We start from the raw sequence: 19,960 nt of genomic DNA, 5'->3' as shown, positions 1-19,960 counted from the left end.
TATTCATTGTTCTAGAACCTTATTTCTGCTACAATCTATAGTTTAGTAACTTTCATCCTGATGTTCACCCTTTCATATATTTGTACTACAAGAGGGGGAAACCCGACACAGCTTCACATTCTGAAGCTCGGATAGCCTTTACTTAAATCTGACTTCACGAATAAATTGCAGTCTACAAAGAGAGTCAGACAGGATGTGGTTCTATTTGCTCACGGGCGTCGAAGTAGTTCGTCGTTCCACCACTGGAGGGAGTCAACGTCAGTCCGGTCGGCCGGGAGACGACATAAAAACCATTGGCTATCTTTACTCCCCTACTAAAGACAAGAACTGTCATTATTTTTTAAATCTAATATCTGGTTTCCTGTTCAAACGAATCGATAAGGTCCCGAAAGACACATACTGACTTTGTATTTTGTGGGAAGTATGTAGACATTACTTATTTTCATTAAAGAGTCAGCAGCAGTAGTAGTGCTGTGTATATATTTGTATATGTTTAGATATAATCTCACACAGTACACGCTAACATAGTCGAATAGCAGGGTTATACAAAGACAATGAAGAACTGCACCGCATCAACAGGGTTGAAGTTTCATTGCATCCTACTGATTGTGCAACACTAGCGTGTGCGTGTGTGTTTTGGTTTCTCGAAGGTGGCATTGCCTTTTTTGAGCTCTGTCGGCCGCCCTAGTTGTGTGCGAGCGCGCGCGCGCGCGCGCGCAGGGGAGTTGTTGTAGGTGACGTATGAAAAGAACTTTCCGTGCGGGAACGCCCAGCGCCTTAAAAGTTGCTGTCTCCTCTGTTGTCTCTCACTCAGTCACACTCACACTGTCTGTCCGTCTGTCTGTCTGTCTGTCGGTGGTCGTCCGCCACAACAACTGTGAGTATCATCATCATCATCATCCTATCAAAGCTGCCGCACTGTGTCTTCATGTGTATGTTTGTACTCTTGGAACTGCAAGCGTTGCTCCAGCGGAGTAACTACTGCTACTGCCGCGGGAGCGTATTTGCGTGCGTGTGCGCGCTCCCTGCCCTGCCCTGCCCTGCCCTGGCCTGGCTCGGGGAATTGTATAATAGATACTAAAATCTTGAGCTTGAAGTAATGAATGATTATAATGCGCAGCGTGGCAACACAGTCTGTGAACGAGTCTCATTGGTTCCAGCTCATCGTCGTCTTGAATGTTGAGTTGAGTTGAACCGGGTTTGTTTGTTTGTTTTTCCAAACACCAGTCCAGTTATTCATTGGAGTGTCAGCAGTGGAACTCGTTAGACGGAAAGGCAGCGACTTAAGTGAAAGAATTGTTTGCTGGAGCGACTCAATGCAAAAAGTTGAAAGTTTCCTTGTCAGTGAGGTTGCATGCAGCAAAAAAATAATAATAAATGGGCGTGACACACTTTGAGGTGTTCACCTCACACACAACTGAAGTACAGAAATGCGGCAAAAGTATATAGATAGATAGATAGATATATAGGCAGACATGAGGTCATATAAATCAGTTGAAAACATTTGAAAGCATTGATTGTTCAACACTGGTTGACGGGTTTATTTGTGGCTATGCACTTCATGCATGTTTAAGATTGATTATCAACCTCTCTCTCTCTCTCTCTCTCAGGCACAAACATGAGTTCTTTTATTTCTGGCATCCTAAAAGTTGTAAGGTAAGCACCTGGGATGTATCTGATCATTACCAACATTAAAGTTCTTATTGCCTTGTCTTTGAGTCCAGCAACAGCAACTGCACCTCATGTTATGCTTTCCTCTCACAGCCAAATCGACCCTGCTGCGTTCTTCCCTTCCGCTCCAGTGAGTAGCACTACTACTACTACTACTACTGCTACTACTACTGCTACTACTACTGCTACTACTTCCATGTGTGAACCTAAGCAAAACTGCTTTCCTTGAGGTCACTTCAGCACCTTGCATTGAGCGCAGTGACTCTCAGTGGAAGCAAAAAAGTAAGGAGCTGAAAGGTCTGTCGGAGCTCACAGTGGTTCTTTGTGTGTGTGTGTGTGTGTGTGTGTGTGTGTGTGTGTGTGTGTGTGTGTGTGTGTGTGTGTGTGTGTGTGTGTGTGTGTGTGTGTGCAGCCTCCTCCACGCCGACCCCTCTACTATGCCGAGACTAACGAATCCGATGAAGACAGAAAGTTCCGGGCTATTTTCAAGCAGTTGGCTGGAGATGTAAGTTTTATTTTCCCTTTTTTTTTAAAAAAAAAAATATATATATATATATATTATTTCATTTGTGTGTTTTGTGTGTTTTTAGTTCACAGCACTTGGCTGTCTATGTTTTCTTTCCTCACTTCATGGGCACTTCAATTCACTCATTCAATCGGAAAAAAAAAACAAGGGAAAACCATCCCCAAAACCGTCACATGCCACTGAAAATCAGTGTATTAAAAAAAGTACACAAGTTGCTGTGGAGATGTGGAATTATTTAATGAAGTTGTCGCTATATTGTTGGACAGACAGCAGAGAGAATCAGCAGAAAATCAAACAGAGTAGAATAGAACAAAAAGCAGTGCAAAAAGAAGGGAAAATCATTTGTTCCATCACATGTTATCAACAGTTGGATTATTTACAGTTATCTACGCAATGAACAAACGATCGTATTATGATGTGTTCTAACTCATTACTGCTCCTAATGGCAACATAGAAATCCACCGCTGGTCGCTAGGAGTTAGCAGGAGTGATTCTGCTCTCCTCAGCAGCTGCTTTATGTGGCAGGCCTTCCTTGCAATAAACCACACAGACTTTGGTCCCTTTAATGACACTATATAATGACGGTAGACCAGAGCCGACTCCCACTGAACTCTTCTCACCTGAATGCAACACACGTGGGGAAAAAAACACCTCTCTAGATGGGTAAAAAAATGGGTTAAAATTGCGTTTAGCGACATTGGTGTGGTTGTTTCCTGGTCAGGTTGCCGTTGGCCTCTCTATGGAGTCGCTGCACCGTTGACTGCTGCGCCTACCCAGTTTTTGAACTGACTTGTGTGTCCCTGTGGAGCCTTTTTATTAGTGTTGTAGTCCTGGAGGGGGGTCCTGGTTGGTCCAGACCACTTTTTAAGGGTCTGATCTCGGTCTGGGACTGAACGGACTGTTTTTTTTTTTTTTAATCAGGCCCAGTGGAGACTGAGCCAACACTGTAATAACATGATAATAACAGAATAACAGAACAGAATCCAGCTGCTGCTGTTTTACACTCTGTTGGTGACACCCAGAGTGACACCCTGCCCCATTTATTTTTTAATTTTATGAAGCAAAGTTGTTTTTTGAAAATGGTTCAAAATAGTTGGCAAAGCAGCAAAATGAATTTTTTTCTCGGTCTGGTCTTGGTCTCAAAACCCAAATGTCTTGGTCTGGTCTACCTCCATGGCCCTCTAGTCTTGATAAGGTCTTGGTCTGGTCTACCTCCATGGACCTCTTGTCTGGATAAGGTCTTGGTCCGGTCTACCTCCATGGCTCTCTAGTTTGGATAAGGTCTTGGTCCGGTCTACCTCCATGGCCCTCTAGTCTTGATAAGGTCTTGGTCCGGTCTACCTCCATGGCCCTCTAGTCTTGATAAGGTCTTGGTCTGGTCTACCTCCATGGACCTCTTGTCTGGATAAGGTCTTGGTCCGGTCTACCTCCATGGCTCTCTAGTTTGGATAAGGTCTTGGTCCGGTCTACCTCCATGGCCCTCTAGTCTTGATAAGGTCTTGGTCCGGTCTACCTCCATGGACCTCTAGTCTGGATAAGGTCTTGGTCCGGTCTACCTCCATGGCCCTCTAGTCTTGATAAGGTCTTGGTCTGGTCTACCTCCATGGCTCTCTAGTCTGGATAAGGTCTTGGTCCGGTCTACCTCCATCGCTCTCTAGTCTGGATAAGGTCTTGGTCCGGTCTACCTCCATCGCTCTCTAGTCTGGATAAGGTCTTGGTCTGGGTTGGTGCCGTCTGGACTACAACACTATTCTTTATACTCGGTGAGGTGAAAAGAACAGAAGTGCTTTGAAGCCTGGATACTAGTGGAGTCACCTGACTTGTCTCGGCTGTTCAACAAGTTTAATGCGTCTGTCTTTCTTTCTTTCTCTGTTGGTTCCCTTGACTCATCTTGTGTGTGTTGCACCTGTCGACCAGGTTGCATTCCAATCCCCGCCCCCCACTGTTGCATTCTCTTTGCCCTTTGTCTGTGTGGCGGCCACACTCGACAGGTTCTGCAATGCACACCTGCCCTGAATTATTCACCGGGTCCACGACTCAAACATGTTTGCTCCGCCTCCACCTCTTCTCCTCTGTAACAGCACCGCTGCTGCAGGATGAGAGTGCTGAGAACGAAGTTGGTCTTCGTCCATGTTTTCACTACAGTGACTGGAAATGGCTCCCTTTAAAAATATTTGCATATTAGTTTTGGTTCCCACTGTTTAGTGCACTGAGTCGCCTGCCAATGCCACAGGTTCCGAACGGAGACGTTCGGAGAAAAACGGGAGTGTTACCACAGAATTTGGAACCCAGAATTGGTGACGTCACTTCCTACTGGGCCGCGTGTGAAGTTTGACCCTCTGGCTTCTAATGAGGTGGCTGCTGCCACTCCACAGCACCCAGGTAGCTAATCCAGACTGTTATCAATGCGTGGATAAGAGTTCTGCACCACATGAGGAAGACATACAAGGTTCGATTGACTTTATGGACTTTTGCTCCCATCAGCAGTGACACAACTGTTACATTCAGACATTCATTCATTCATTCATCCATCTTCTATACCCGCTTATTCCTATTCAGGGTCCTGGGGGTCTGCTGGAGCCTTACCCAGCTGTCTTAGGGTGAAGGCAGGGTGGCACCCTGGACCAGTGGCCAGTTCATCGCAGGGCCACATAGAGACAAACAACCATTCACACTCACATGCACACCTATGGACAGTTTTAGAATGTTCAATTGACCTCACATGCATGGTTTTGGAGTGTGGGAGGAACCCAGAGAACCCACGCAGACACAGGGAGAACCCGGAGAGAACCCACGCAGACACAGGGAGAACATGCAGACTCCACACAGAAAGGTCCCAGGTCCGGGCCCCAGAATCGAACCCACGACCTTCTTGCTGTGAGGCGGCAGCGCTAAACCACTGGATCGTTGGATCCAAATGTGTGAATTTGCAAACATTGGTTCAGGCCTCAAAAAGCAAACAAATTGACAACGCAGCTCAGTTTGTGCACATCCAAAACAAACATACCAACATTTTTTATCAGATATGGAGGAGATCTTTTTTTGTGTGTGCAGTGGTTTCACAATCACAGCACAAAATGAAGGTGTGGTTGTACTTCAGACTTGATTCATCATAGTCTTGAAAATGTCTTTTGGTTTTGAATTGATGCCTGTGGGTCTTTCATGAACAACACACTGCTCAGACTACAGTGCATGCAATGTGTTTCCTGCTGTTGTTATCTCATCACGTCGACAGGAGCACTCCAACATCCGTCTCAAGGAGATGCTTTCAGGAGTTTCATCCGTCTTCCTATTTTTACGTCGATGTTTTTGGAGTTTGTATGCCGCTCCGCAAACACAGTGGATCCATTTGTTGTGTACTTGAAAACAGCAGACGCTTTGAAGTGTGTTAGAACCACACAGACACAGACACAGACACACACACACACACAGCACGAGGCTTCCTCTGCATTCCTGCCATTGTCTGGCAGGGAGGTGGCTCCACAGCCTTTGGGTGTTGTATAACTGTGTGTGTGTGTGTGTCTGTGTGTGACTCATCCGAGGGGTGTGTGCGCCAGTCAGGCCAGGTCTCAGACCAGCTCTGAGCGGGCGTGTTGCCCACACAACCGACAGCACTAATGGGGAGGAAGATGTTTGTGGTGGAGCTCCTCGTCACTCTGCTGCTCCACAGGCTGGACTCACTCACTCACAGGCCTGTTGGGTAGTTTAGTTCAGTTTAAAGACACAGGCCTCCATTCTGATTGGCTGATGAACTGCGACCACATCACGGGGGAGTTTCGTTTTGACGCAGAAGATGTTAGATTTTTACACACATCACTTTGAATAATACTTATATATATACATATAATACTACGATGTGTATATATGTATATGTTTGCATATACATGTATGTAGTTGTATGAAGTCTTATAATTAAAAACTGGGGGGAAAAAAAACTTGGCTGGTGCTGATGGAATGAGCACTGCAACAGTTGGAATCAAATTGATTTATTGAAGTGACTGAAGTGTTTTTTTCTTTTTGTTTTGGAAACTGAAGTAACTCCCAAACATTCATTTCAAAATGAGTCACATTTAGATCAGCTGTGACTCACTGTGCTGACGGGGCTTCCTGCTGTGGAGAAAAATAATTGGTGTATGTGTGTGTGTGTGTGTGTGTGTGTGTGTGTGTGTGTGTGTGTGTGTGTGTGTCTCAACACAACAGGACATGGAAGTGAGCCCCAACGAGCTGATGAGCATCCTGAACAAAGTCATTTCCAGCCGTGAGTCTCGTTTTCCTCCTTTTTCAGTCGGAAAATCCTCAATTTCTCAGCAAACTACAAACTGACCCAATCACTTGTGACGTCAGTGTCAGACTGTGGCTCGTGGGGCCACATTTGGCCCGCAGTGTCATTATATTTGGCCGGTGGGAGGCCAATACAAAATCACTACTAGCTAGAGCTGCTAGCCCGCCGCTCCTACCGCTAATACTACAAATCCCAGAATGCTCTGCTGCCCCTCAGTGCTGAAGCAAAGTGTGTGTTTGAGTTTGACTCCCCTGCTTCGTTTCAGATCGTCAACTGAAAACCGACGGCTTCTCCATCGAGTCCTGCCGCAGCATGGTGGCCGTCATGGACGTATCCTCTCACCTGATTGGCCACTCAGGCTGTTTGATGACAGCTGGCAGTAGTACTAGTAACTCAACCTTAGCACCATGTTAAAATGGCTTAACGAGACACACACGTGTCTTTCCCAACTGGTGGGTCCTGCTTTTGACGGGGTCGCAGCTTCGTGGGTCGGTTCTCTTTTTTTGTGTGATTTTAAAATATTTATAATTTAGAGAGAAAATACAATCATTTCAATAATCTATTTACCAGACATGATAGAAAGTGGGACCAGCATTTTTAATTTGGCTTGCGACTTCACGATGAGGATAAAATGTGGATCCTGAGACTCCACCGGGTGAGAACTGCTGCAGTAAATGCCACCGTGCAGGTGTTGAACGGTTCAAGGTGTCGTTGGCAACTTTGTTCCCAGCCGGCAGTGAAAACAGACATCAGACAGTGAACACTGGCCATGAGCAGTTGTATCAGGGAGACGTGCTAGTGCTAATCGAGCGTTAATCCTTTGTTGCTCTTTCTTCGTTTTGCATACTAACGAGTGGTATTAATGCTTTTTCTGCTGTTCGTTTCGACGTTTAAAAGACCTCGAGTCAAGCTCTGTAAGTTAAAGCGCTTAATTCAAGTCCCCTTCAGAGCGACAGCACCGGAAAACTGGGCTTCCATGAGTTCAAATACATGTGGGAAAACATCAAGAAGTGGCAGGTGAGACCGACGGCCGCCTCCTTCGTGAAGCGACGTGAAAGCCATGGGAGGATTCGTGACACGACGTCGCCAAACTAAGACCGATGATCCGTTTCGTAGCGATGCTAACCGCTGTTTGCCCCCGCAGAAAATCTACATCGACTACGACGCTGATCGCTCTGGAGTGATCTGCTCCAAGGAGGTGCCCGCTGCCTTCAAGGCTGCAGGTGAACTTCCGCCTCCGCAAAGGCTGAGGGGTGGGGAGGGGGGCGGGCGGCGAGATTTTAAAGGTGCGCCATGTTGCGTTTGCAGGTTTCCCGCTCAACGACCAGCTCTACAAGCTGATCATCCGCCGCTACAGCGACGAACACGGCGACATGGACTTTGACAACTTTGTCGGATGCCTCGTGCGACTGGATTCCATGATCAGTGAGTTTGCTCTCCTTACTTCCTGTGTTCCTGTGGTCTTTTTATGTGAAACAAATATAACGGATGAAGAGGTGCAACTTCAATCAATGTATGGAATGGATGCAACGCGGTTGCACTGGCCAGATCTGAATGGACCTTTCACCATCTCAGAAAGTTCTGGAATTCTCTTGCATAACCATGTTTGGATGACTAGGGATGGTCCTGCTTGGTACGGTCATGAAAATATCATCCAGCAAGCAGCAGCGGCTGCTAACTGGGCACAAATGCCTCGTTGGTGCCGGAGGTCAGGAGAGGGAGGATGGGTAAAACTGGGTCGAGATGATGGAAAAGCAACGGCACCTCAAGATAACCAGTCAGGGCATGACGAGCGTTTTTGAAAATCACGATTCTTGTGTTCTGTAGGAGCCTTCAAGACCCTGGACAAGGACAACAGTGGCTCCATTGAACTGGACGTAAAGGAGGTAATAAAAAAAATAATAATACAAATTCAGAATGAATGCTTCATTTCCAACATGCGTGGGTAAAAAAAAAAAAATTATAAATCTGAATATGTAACAAAAACAAACGAACCAATGAAAACCCTTCAATCAGTCATTAACGACTAGAAATGATATCAACATTTATGAAAAGGAGCAGGAAGAAGCATTTACTTATTTATTCCTACCCCTTGTCCACATAATTATGATAATTTATTATATAAAATATCCAAGCTGTTTTTTTCCACCTACAGCTTACAGTCAGTTCAGTGTATGTAGTACTGTAGATGCTTTGGAACGGCAGTAAACGTGTTGTAGTAAATGCTACTGCTGCCAAAGATGTTAAATATTTACGATTACAAACAGAACAGGAAAGGAAGTATTTCAAATTAAAAGGTGATAACCAAGCAGACACACTGTAACTATGTGTTGTTGTTTTTTCTGTTTCCCAGTGGCTGCAACTGACCATGTACTCGTGAAGTGATGATGTCATTCCTCTTACTCTACTAGTGTGTGCTCAAAGATGTGCAATAGAAAAACCCCTGTTGTCTACATGGTAAAGGGACCAAAACTACCCGTGGAGCTAAAACCAAAGAAGAAGAAAAAAAGAAAACTGGGACCAGAGTAAAGTTGATGATGATGCTGCTGCTGCACTATTTTACTGCTAGAAGACAGTCGGGCAACAAAATGTTACGGGTTTGTTTATTTTCTGTCAAAGTGCGAGGGTGAATTTGAAATGGTCATGATTTTTATTTGGGTGAAACGGTTTGGAAATGAATTTGATGTGGAAGAGAATAAAGAAACGGTTAACATTCGAGACTTGCTTGTCTTTTGTCTGAGATCAGTCCAGCAGATTGGGCCACGTTTGTTCCGTTTGTAGAAATTTAATATAAGAAAAGCAAAGAAAGAAGAATAAAACATCTTCCAACTTTGATGTAAGAAAAGTACTTCTTTTTTTTTTTTTGTTGCAATAAGCAAAAGTTGTCATGACACCAACCATCACACTGGGAAAAGGAACTGTTACGCACATTAGCTAAACAGTGCCCCCTATCGCCATTATGAAAGTGATAAAATATTTTTGGAAAGGTGGTCAGTTCATATTAAAGTTCTCCTAGAGAGGCAGACAAGTTCATTGCTGGACTCACTGTATAATTGTATATCCCCCACCGACCTCGATGCTAGCTTTAGCTTTAGCTTTAGCTGAAGTCCACCTGCTGCTCATAAAGGCGCGTAATAAAACACCGTCCACGTCTGTTGTATGACTGTGCGACCTTAAGGGAGTGTGGGAAATTCCTGTATCGTCACAGAATTGTTATTATCGTTTTAAGAGGTAAGTAGTTTATTATTTTATATTCCGGCGTATTTACGGGGAAAAAAAGGAGATAGCAGCTTCGCCACCAATGAACTACGAAGTTTAAATTCCTTTTTCAACACACTGATATGGGAAATGATAATCTCCTAATAGTGGGCCAAATCTAAAGCTTTTCGAAGAGCAACACAAGCGTAAGGCTTTGTACTTATGTCGAATCTACCCCCAGTCCTTAACATGCCGCAGAATCTCCTTTCACAACTCATGTACGTTGTTCTGTGCGCTCGCGGTGTGTTTGGTTGCGGGGCGGGGCCGTCCGGAGGGAGGAGAGGGGCGGTGCTAGCCAGAGAGCAGCGGAGGTAGAGATGCTGAGGAGGGGCACCGCACCGCCCCGCAGACTGAGGCAGAATCAACAAGTCCGACCCTCGAACGCGGAAGATCCGAGCAACAACTGAAAGAAACGCATGCAAGGTGGGAGAACTTGTTTCTTACTTATTTATCTTTGTTGTTTCTTGGTTTTGTTTTGCATGGACGTCTTGCGGATATGTTTTCCCCCCGAAACCTCGTTCAAAATCACCGCTCACTGCGTTTAGTCACTGGATGCTGATGAGTGGGTAAAAAAACAAAAACAAAACAACAACAAAACAAAACAACAGCAAGCAAGATGTGACAGTGGCTGGGAAAAACTCCCCTGTGGGAAGAAACCTATGGCAGAACCAGACTCCAGAGGGCCATCATCTGCCTATGAGTAGTTGGGGTGAAGTAGAAAGATAGAGGGGAGACAGAGAAAGAGAGAAAGGAGCAGAGTGAGCCAGGATGGCAGACAGGACAGAGTGAAAAACAGATACACCAACCAGGCAAAACGGATATAAACTACAATGAAAATTCTTCGGGCTACACAGATTCGTTACACTCTAGGATGTAAGAGGACAAGATGGACTTCCAAAAAACAGCTTTATTTGACGGTTTTAAAATAGTTAACTCTTTTTTTAAACACAAAAAAAAAAAAAAAAAAAAGAACAATAAGACCAGGTTTCGCTGCCTGAGTGCCAAGAAAATAAGTAATACCAAAAAGACTGTTAAACATAAGAACTAAGGGGACCAGGGCTGGATGTAGCCAAGCGGGCAGGCTAAACAAACCAAAGAAAACAGGGGAATAAACAAAACTAAGGGACTCACTGCAAACCAAAATTCACCTCGTGCTGTGCGAAATAAACCAAAGTGAAGGGGAACCACCACCCACGCAGTCTGCCGCACGCTACGCCAACTCCTGTCCAAAGGAAAAGAGAACAAAATTAATATAATACCTAGACACTCAGGCAGGCGTTTAGTTAAAACAAAGGCCGCTTTTTATTTAGCCTTCGCACGCACACACACACACACGCAGGACAGAACAGACCAAACAGAAATTAACGAGCACGGGGAAACAAAATGTCAACTACAAAAAAAAAAGAAATCAAACTAACAAAATCGCTATTTAATAAATAACCAAAGTTTCCCCAACATTTGACAACAAAACAAAGAAAAGAAACCAACCAAAGAAAAATTGTTTACACTAACAAAAGAAACAGACAAACCCCAATTGTCTTAACCAAACGCAAACGACAAATATCGGCGTTGTGGTGGTGACACCAACTGTTACCCGGCTCGACCAATGCGGCAATTAGTTGCGAGAATGTCGCCGCCGCAACCGTAACAGAGGTATGAAGAAGCAGAGGAAGACGGAGCGACAGCACCCAGGCTGGGGGTTGAAACCAGCGTCCTTCCAACTCCCGTCTCGGAGCACCGGTATTCGGCTGCACGGCTGCGGCCGAACCGAGCACCAGAGGAGGAGAGGCTCAGACAAACTGCGGCTTTTAACAGCTACAAGAAAAATGAAGCGCTCTCAACCCATCTTCCCACCTGATGCTTCTATTCTGAATTGATTTGTTTGTTTATTTCGAACACGTAAAAAGGAAAGAGAAATAAAAAAGGATACAAAACCAAGACAGACAAAATAAATAAATAAATAAATAAATAAATAAATAAAAAACAGCTTGGTAAGAATAAATAATCCTCCAACTGCCTTCATCCCAAACACCTTTGGCAGGTTCCGGGACACCAGTTTTTTGATTCATTGATGACTCTTGAATTGACATCTAATTTGGTTTTTACCAAGGCTGCGGGATCTTCAGGTGATGGTTTGATGCCTCCATCACTGGGCAGTCGGGGTGATTGTAGTTCATCAGTAAGAGACTTTGCATTGCAGAGGGTGTAAGAGGTCTTGCTGGCCAACAACTAAGCAGCTGACATTGTTGATGTCAGTTAGTAAGTTGCCATGTGTACCATGGCAACTAACATTTTTGGGGTGTAATGAGAGGTTCAAAAATGATTTGTGACCTTGAGAGAGTTTCCTAAAATAGGAGCTATTGCGAGTGAATTAACTTTACGTTTGTCCAGAATATTTCTGCTACTACTGTGATCCATTCATTTTCATAATTTATGTATTTTCATCATTTCAAGGGGGTTCTGGTTCACAAATGGGAAAGAAAAAATATAATAATAACAAGTCAAAGTACATTTGCTGCATCCAACATCTCAACTCCCGCGCGGTTCTATTCGCAGCCGTTGCAAATAATCATGTTGTCATTCTGTACTGCAGGTGCCAAAGCCACCTGATGCTGCCTGATGCTGAGTGCACACACACACACACACACACACACACACACACACACACACACACACACACACACTCACAGAGTCAGACCAGGAGGGGCACCATGGCGTCAGACCCGCCTGTACTGACTGAGCAGCAGGAGCTTCAAAGGAGAGCCAATCAAGTGACAGATGAGGTGAGTGGTGTCGTGATGACCATCAGCTTCTGACCATCAGCTTCTGACCAGCATAATGTTGGAAGCTGCTGAGGAGAGGATAGTAGAACTCTCATCCATGCTCGTAGGTTTCTTCTAACTAGTCTGACTGCCTGGCTCACCATAGAGACAGTCGGTCTCCCAGTGCAGCAAACCTGCAGCAGAGCATCACACACGGATGAGGTGATACACTCAGTATGCGCTGCAGCTTTATTGCACTTGTGCACACACACACACACACACACACGAGCGTGCACACACTTCATGGGGGTGTGAGCTGTAGGTCAACGCCGTTTGCCATCCCACTCGATGTTTACACTACAAACAAAGAGCCATGCGCGTCTCACAGTGAGGAGACGGACAGCAAGGCCGCCTTCATCCATGTGCAAGTGCAGAGTCATCATCACTGTTGACTGGCAGCTCAGCTGAAGCAGGCGAGCTCTGTTTCCTTTGACCTTTGACCTGAGAGATGAAGCCCAGGAGGGATCATCAAGTCGTCATTGTGAACTCTGTCTACTACATTGACTTTGGCTTGTAGCCCAGGCGTGGGCAAACTACGGCCCCAGGGCCCATATGGGCCCCATTAAGCTTTGAAATCCGGCCCGATGCACTGGAAGAAATGATATTAACAGTCAGTCAGTCATCAAGCAGCTGCATCTCCTCTGTGGTTGCAGTGTTTCCAGAGTCATTTCAATAAAGAGCTCAACACCCTGCTGGTTCTGGCTGGTTCTGGATGGTTCTTGATGGTTCTAGGAGCTAAACACCCTGGTGGTTCTGGATGGTTCTGGGAGGTTCTGGGTGGTTCTGGGTGGTTCTAAGAGCTAAACACCCTGGTGGTTCTGGGTGGTTCTGGATGGTTCTGGGTGGTTCTAAGAGCTAAACACCCTGGTGGGGCTTCAAAGACACTGATTGGTTGCAACTTTGCTTTGCTTCATTTCCCATTGACATTCCAGCAACATGTTTTCTCCATGATATCCCAGAATGCATTGTTTACTCCTATGAGGTGGCTCACCAGAACACTCCATCCATCTGCTGCTGCTCCGCTACCCCCCTCTAGCACACTGTCCAACCCACTGTGGCCCCACCAGTCAAGCAGTTGGCCCACTCACATAGTTCCATGTTCCAAAAAAGAAAATAAAAAAAAATTATTCACTTTACCATAAAACTATTTCTGCATTCTTATGATTATTATAGACCACTGATAAAATCTTAATATTGTGTGAAAATGTGTGTAGTCTTTAAAAACATATTTCAATTGAAATTGATTGAAATTCTCAACAATATCCAGCATTGGAATATTACAGAAGCAAAAAAAAATAAAATAAATAAAAAAATCATCCCACATAAAAGAAACCGCAACTAATTATACATTTACAGTTAAATAAATATATAGAGAGTATAGAGTTTTTCATTTGCACACTGGTGATACTCTGCCTGCCTACAGTCTTTGTTGGCATGAGGTGTAAAGTAGTAACATGCATTTTGGAGGTCATAAAGGACTGAGCTGACTCGAGCTTATGAATACGAAATGTGAATATTTCATATTCACACTGTGTGTGTGTGAAATAAAATGAAGCTTGCAAAATAACCGAATGAAGATGTCTTGTCTTCCAGTCCCTGGAGAGCACCAGGCGTATGATGCAGCTGGTTGAGGAGGTAGACACACTGCTATACACACTGATATACACACTGATATACACACTACTACTACAGTATAACATTAGAACCAGCGACGCTCTCTCTGCTGCCTCATTTATTCAGATTTTTTTTTTCTCTGCTTCTGTTGGCAGAGCAAAGACGCTGGAATCAGAGCTTTGGTCATGCTGGATGAACAAGGAGGTAATCAGTCATCATTCCTGTAGACCAGTGCTCCTCAGACTCTCTCTGTCATGCCCTCCTTTGGAGAAAAAAGATCTCCCTGTTTTCAAGGCTGTTATAGAAACAACATTAAAAAAAAAAAAAAAAAAGAACACTCCGCTCAGCAGTTTTAGTCATTTGTGTTGTGCAAATAACTTTTAATATTCATTTCACTTTTCTCTTGGTGATCGTTATGTTGTGCAAATAGACGACAGCAAACCCCACCTCGCCTCCCCAGACATGACTCTGCGGTCCCCTGGGGGGCCTCCACCCACTGTTTAGGACACAATAAGAGCCTTGGTGTTGGTTTAAAAACAGGGACACATGGGTGTATTGGCCTAAACATCATCTGCTTTCTGGTTTGCATCGTGGGAATGCATTTAAATATTATTTAAAGATAATGGACATAATGGACATTTCCAACTTTTTGCTGTTTTTGGACTAAATTTGGATAATTGTAAACCTCTTATCTCAGAATAAAAACAAACGATTGCCATGCGGTCAGCATTAGGGGGCGCTGCCAGTATGTTGCCTTCACCACCCGCCACCCAAACACCCCTGTTCCTCACAGAGCAGTTGGAGCGAATTGAGGAAGGAATGGACTCCATCAACAAGGACATGAGAGAAGCAGAGAAGAATCTGACAGACATGGCCCAGTGCTGTGGCCTGTGTATCTGGCCAATCAGGAAGTAGGTGTAGTTTAGGCCGGACGCACACTAGTGCCCAGTTCTGTTCGAGGAGGGGAAAAAAACATCAATGATGTGATGGTGTAATACAGAGAGAGCCACGACTGAGAGCTGAGACACACAGCTTCACAATACATGTCCTTTAATCTGAGCTTTGAATTGGTTTGTTTAAGAAGAGACGGCTTGAAGCAGCTGTAATTATTGAAACGTATGATATAAAAGGATTTTAAATACATGCAATGTACTTAACATTTTATGAATGGGAGCCATGTGAATGTTTCCATCACAGGGATTTTCCAAGAGGATGATTTTGCAAATGAACATAGACCAATACACTGGATCATTATAATGTGATACTCAATATATTCTGACACGAGTACTCTAAGCATGACATTGCATCATTGTAAGTGTGGATGCTTAAAATATGATAATTTGATGTCTTTTTCATCAAACTCCACCCAACCTCTGTATGAAACAGCCAAACACTGTGTGAAGAGCAGAAAGGAGCTGGGCACTAAGTCACTACCATATATACAGTATGAGCAGCTTCCCATAGCTCATTGTGTAGTCTGGCAGAGCAGTAGTTTATTCAGAGAGGCTTCTTCATTATTGTTTTTCATCAGTTGCTTGGTGGCTGGGTTCAACGGGCACCGTTGGGCTCTTGGGTGGTTGCAGGTGTTTATTTATTTTTTGTTTTGTTTTCCTCTCCTCCTTCACCTCCTCCTCCTCCTCCTCCTCCTCCACCTCCTCTTTGTCGTCCTCCTTCTCTAATAGAGCAGTTGGAGCGTATAGAGGAGGGTTTGGATCAGATCAACTCTGATATGAAGGAGGCAGAGAAAAACCTGACCGACCTGGGCAAGTGCTGTGGGCTCTGCGCCTGTGATAAGTATGTTGCCCAGACTTGGTATTGCAATGCAATGCAGGTTTAACACCTTGTTTGTCACTTTGATTTTCTTACTTTGGCTCCTTGCTTTGCTGCCGTTCCACCAATGGAACACTCATGTATCCATAAAGAAGGGGTTGTATCACAAATACACCAATTTTTCTGGGGTCACATTTAAAGGAACACCTTGTCAAAAAAACAACATATTGCCCCTCCCCCTCTTCTCTTCCATAGGCTGAAAGCCTTTGAGGAGAGCGGAGCCTACAAGGCAGTTTGGGGCGGAGCCTCAGATCAGGATGGTGTCGTCTCCAATCAGCCGCCGTCGTCCCGTGTGGTGGATGAGAGGGAGGTGATGATCATGAGCGGAGGGTATATACGCAGGTACGACCAGGGATCAGGGCGTGATGGAAGGGAGTTGGACGCTGAAGGATGGCTTTTGCCAATGTACTGTTTAGGGAATAGTCACACAGAAGTACTGCGTTTTTGAAACGTATGGTTATGAGTTCAAATATGCTAAAAGAGCAGGAATACATGATCATGTAGTCTTGGTTTTATGGCATTAATGCAGTAATTAGTGCAGCATTACCCAAGCAAGTCTTGCAAAGACTATTTGAGCTGTATATAACATTTCTGTATTGAAGAAGTCTTTGAATATTTCAATGCGCTATGAATCTGGATTGCGTAGGATTAACTTTCACTTTTAGATGAAATGGAAACCCAAGAAAGTGAAATCCATGACAGTATTGAGGTAGAAGGGTTGAGTTAGGTCTTCAAGATCACAAAACAAGTCCAGTTGCCCCAACTCAACCCTTCGACCTCAAGATGACCTGGATGACTGAGAACCTTCACAGCCATGGCAGTATTGTCATTTGTTGAGAGGGAAGGGTAAACACAGAGAAAGCAGCCTGTACAAATTGTGAAGGTCTGCAACTTCTGCATCCCCGGCTGAGATAAACAGCTGTTGATCCAACTCAGCAGGCTGCAGAGTAAAATACCAACTGGGTTTCCGCTGTCGCCAACACAGCCAGCAGGGCCGAAGGCAAGAGCTGTGTCAAGAAGAGGTATTTGACTTCACTGGCTCCTGCAGTTAGTGAGGATAGGATATCAACATTCTGTTTACTTTACTGCTTTTATTTGTTTGGTGAAACTGACTCACCTCGTATGTTTTCATGGACTCATCTGAAGTCTTCCAAATCATTAGTTCTGAAGACAAAGAAACGACAGCCGAGCACGTTTGGACCCGAGCACAACGCTTCCTTTAATAAAGGGAGGCAGCTGTTGCTTTGTTTCCTTTGCTTTTTTTCAGAACAGACTGACATGTAAAACGAGCAGTCATCATTTGGACAGCTGGCCAAACACATATCATTGTTGCAACCCCACGTGCTTTGCTCTGCTGTCTGACAGGGTGACTAATGACGCTCGCGAGGACGAAATGGAGGAGAACCTGGCCCACGTGGGCAGCATCGTTGGCAACCTGAAGAGCATGGCCCTGGACATGGGGAATGAGATCGACACACAGAATGTTCAGATTGAGCGTGTGCAGGGCAAGGTACACTGAAATGCACAACTGAAACTGCACCCAGTTGTATTCAATTTCAACCGCTACCTTCCCACCTTCCTATGGCAGCCGCACCAGTTTTTACATTCCAGAAGTATCAGGACAGCTGTCTGATGATTATGCATTTATTTGATTTGATTTGATTTGATTTGCACGGCTCTGATAGTGTGTGGCTCTGTGGCGCAATGGATAGCGCATTGGACTTCTAGATGGTCAGGGAAGCCATTCAAAGGTTGTGGGTTCGAGTCCCACCAGAGTCGTCTTTTGGAGGCACTGAACAATCAACACACATATTGGCACAATGAGATATCCTGATATCAAATGTAATATACACTCAGTGGCTCTGTGGCACAATGGATAGCGCATTGGACTTCTAGCTGGCAAAAGAAGAGATTCAAAGGTTGTGGGTTCGAGTCCCACCAGAGTCGTATTTTACAGCAAACACAACTTTTGGCACAATGAGATATCCTGTTGTTTAATTAATTCAATGTCATTTGCACTCAGCCCGTGTGGCTCTGTGGCACAATGGATAGCGCATTGGACTTCTAGCTGGCAAAGGAAGAGATTCAAAGGTTGTGGGTTCGAGTCCCACCAGTCATACTTTACAGCAAACACAACTTTTGGCACAATGAGCTATCCTGTTGTTTGTTTGATTCAATGTCATTTGCATCCCATCTGTTTTGATTTGATTTGCACGGCTCTGCTAGTGTGTGGCTCTGTGGCGCAATGGATAGCGCGTTGGACTTCTAGATGGTCAAGGAAGCAATTCAAAGGTTGTGGGTTCGAGTCCCACCAGAGTCGCCTTTTTGAGGCAATGAACAATCAACACACATGTTGGCACAATGAGATATCCTGATATCAAATGTAATATACACTAAGTTGCAGTGACTCTGTGGCACATTGGACTTCTAGTTGATCAAGGAAGTGATTCAAAGGTTGTGGGTTCGAGTCCCACCAGAGTCTTCTTTTAGAGGCACTGAACAACCAACATGTCCTGTTGTTTTTTCAGGTCAATGTAATTTGTAATTTGCACTAAATTATTGTGGCTCTGTGGCACAGTGGATAGCGCATTGGACTTCTAGTTGGTCAAGGAAGTGTTTCAAAAGGGTGCGGGTTCAAGTCCACCAGTACTATTAAATAGATAACAGTTACAGACACAATGGCGCAGTGGTTAGTGCTGCCGCCTCACAGCAAGAAGGTCGTGGGTTCGATTCCGGGGCCTGGACCTGGGACCTTTCTGTGTGGAGTCTGCATGTTCTCCCTGTGTCTGCGTGGGTTCTCTGGCTTCCTCCCACACTCCAAAACCATGCATGTGAGGTCAATTGAACATTCTAAATTGTCCGTAGGTGTGCAAGTGAGTGTGAATGGTTGTTTGTTTCTATGTGGCCCTGCGATGAACTGGCGACTTGTCAAGGGTGTCACCCTGCCTTCGCTCTATGACAGCTGGGATAGCAGACCCCCGTAACCCAGAATAGGAATAAGCGGGTATAGAAGATGAATGAATGAGTTACAACAGATTAAATGAAGAGCTCAAACACAATGTAAATGAGCATGAAACTTTGGTGGAGAGTTGGATTTTCATTGTGTTTTTGTAATTGCACACTTCACATATAGACACCTCTGCATTGGGGTGAGAAAGTCATTTTAGTAATATAAGGTGGCAAGAAGCCACAAACATTTTAAGGCGACAATATAGTTTGTAGTATATGTGTGTGTGCTTCTTTGGTGTAATGGATTGTGCACTGGATTTCTAGCAGACACAGAACAACAATTCAAAGGTTGTGAGTTCAAGTCCCACCACAGTCATCTTTTAAAAGCATTTCACAATCAACATGCACGATGACACGATCAGATAACCTGTTGTTTCTTGTGTTAAAGACATTTAAACCGATTTAAAGTGGGGATTAACTAAGATAAGAATAGTAAAATCAAAACATATTATTGAGAAAATGATGCAACAATGTTTTTTGAAAAGACATCAGTCATCAGTAACATTCCCCGAACCCTTCAGGGTTTCCTCTGATTCTAGCACAGATGCACATCTTGCAGCTCTGCTTCATTCTTTTGAAATGCCAGATAATACAGTCAGAGGCTCCTCGCTAACGTGCACCTTTTCTCTTGGTGCAGGCTATTCTCAACGTGTCCCGCATTGACGCTGCCAACCAGAAGGCCAACAACCTCATGAAGAGATAAACAAAGTGCTCTGCCCATTCTTTCTTTTGCAGCTTCACCCCATTTGGTTTCTGTGTGGTTTCCCTCTTCTCACGTGCAATGATGTCATTTTGTGATAGGGCAATGGTGTCTGAATTATGCTTGCTGTGCTTGCATTATTACACAATGCATTTGCTCCTTCTCTGGAAACCCCTGCAGTCACTGTGCACCTGCACTAGGGGCTTTAATGAGGCCTTGGGGGACTCTAGGTTCCTGCAGCAGCAGCG

At 44.6% G+C, this 19,960-nt stretch overlaps 2 protein-coding genes and 3 non-coding genes across 6 annotated transcripts; all 5 read left to right on the top strand.

Moving 5' to 3' along the window:
- Nucleotides 1-797: 797 nt before the first annotated feature.
- LOC142880950 (calpain small subunit 1-like) lies at nucleotides 798-9,195 on the top strand. Its single transcript, XM_076014919.1, has 11 exons — nucleotides 798-877; nucleotides 1,611-1,656; nucleotides 1,765-1,801; nucleotides 2,084-2,176; nucleotides 6,398-6,455; nucleotides 6,745-6,809; nucleotides 7,428-7,496; nucleotides 7,624-7,702; nucleotides 7,788-7,904; nucleotides 8,307-8,365; nucleotides 8,833-9,195. Exons 2-11 carry the CDS (start codon nucleotides 1,619-1,621, stop codon nucleotides 8,857-8,859), a joined length of 642 nt encoding a protein of 213 aa, XP_075871034.1. The 5' UTR covers nucleotides 798-877; nucleotides 1,611-1,618; the 3' UTR covers nucleotides 8,860-9,195.
- A 3,177-nt stretch (nucleotides 9,196-12,372) lies between these two features.
- LOC142880933 (synaptosomal-associated protein 25) lies at nucleotides 12,373-19,948 on the top strand. Of its 2 annotated transcripts, none has more exons than XM_076014901.1 (7): nucleotides 12,373-12,520; nucleotides 14,153-14,194; nucleotides 14,329-14,377; nucleotides 14,967-15,084; nucleotides 16,199-16,345; nucleotides 17,369-17,513; nucleotides 19,650-19,948. In XM_076014901.1, the coding sequence occupies exons 1-7, from the start codon at nucleotides 12,449-12,451 to the stop codon at nucleotides 19,713-19,715; spliced, it is 639 nt and encodes a 212-aa protein (XP_075871016.1). In that variant the 5' UTR covers nucleotides 12,373-12,448; the 3' UTR covers nucleotides 19,716-19,948. The 2 variants fall into 2 exon arrangements, with proteins under 2 accessions (XP_075871016.1, XP_075871015.1); XM_076014900.1 differs by lacking the exon at nucleotides 14,967-15,084 and adding an exon at nucleotides 15,856-15,967 and having other exon boundaries at nucleotides 12,381-12,520.
- On the top strand, nucleotides 17,694-17,782 carry trnar-ucu (transfer RNA arginine (anticodon UCU)). The gene is given in 2 exon segments: nucleotides 17,694-17,730; nucleotides 17,747-17,782. It is a non-coding gene; the product is annotated as a tRNA-Arg (tRNA).
- On the top strand, nucleotides 17,862-17,950 carry trnar-ucu (transfer RNA arginine (anticodon UCU)). Its single transcript is given in 2 exon segments — nucleotides 17,862-17,898; nucleotides 17,915-17,950. It is a non-coding gene; the product is annotated as a tRNA-Arg (tRNA).
- On the top strand, nucleotides 18,235-18,323 carry trnar-ucu (transfer RNA arginine (anticodon UCU)). The gene is given in 2 exon segments: nucleotides 18,235-18,271; nucleotides 18,288-18,323. It is a non-coding gene; the product is annotated as a tRNA-Arg (tRNA).
- Nucleotides 19,949-19,960: the final 12 nt, after the last annotated feature.

The sequence above is a fragment of the Nelusetta ayraudi genome, unplaced genomic scaffold, assembly GCF_046127955.1.
Source record: "Nelusetta ayraudi isolate G7.1 ecotype Tasmania unplaced genomic scaffold, CSIRO-AGI_Nayr_v1 ptg000175l, whole genome shotgun sequence".
Lineage (NCBI taxonomy): Eukaryota > Metazoa > Chordata > Actinopteri > Tetraodontiformes > Monacanthidae > Nelusetta > Nelusetta ayraudi.
This window is presented reverse-complemented; position numbering and strand designations above follow the sequence as displayed.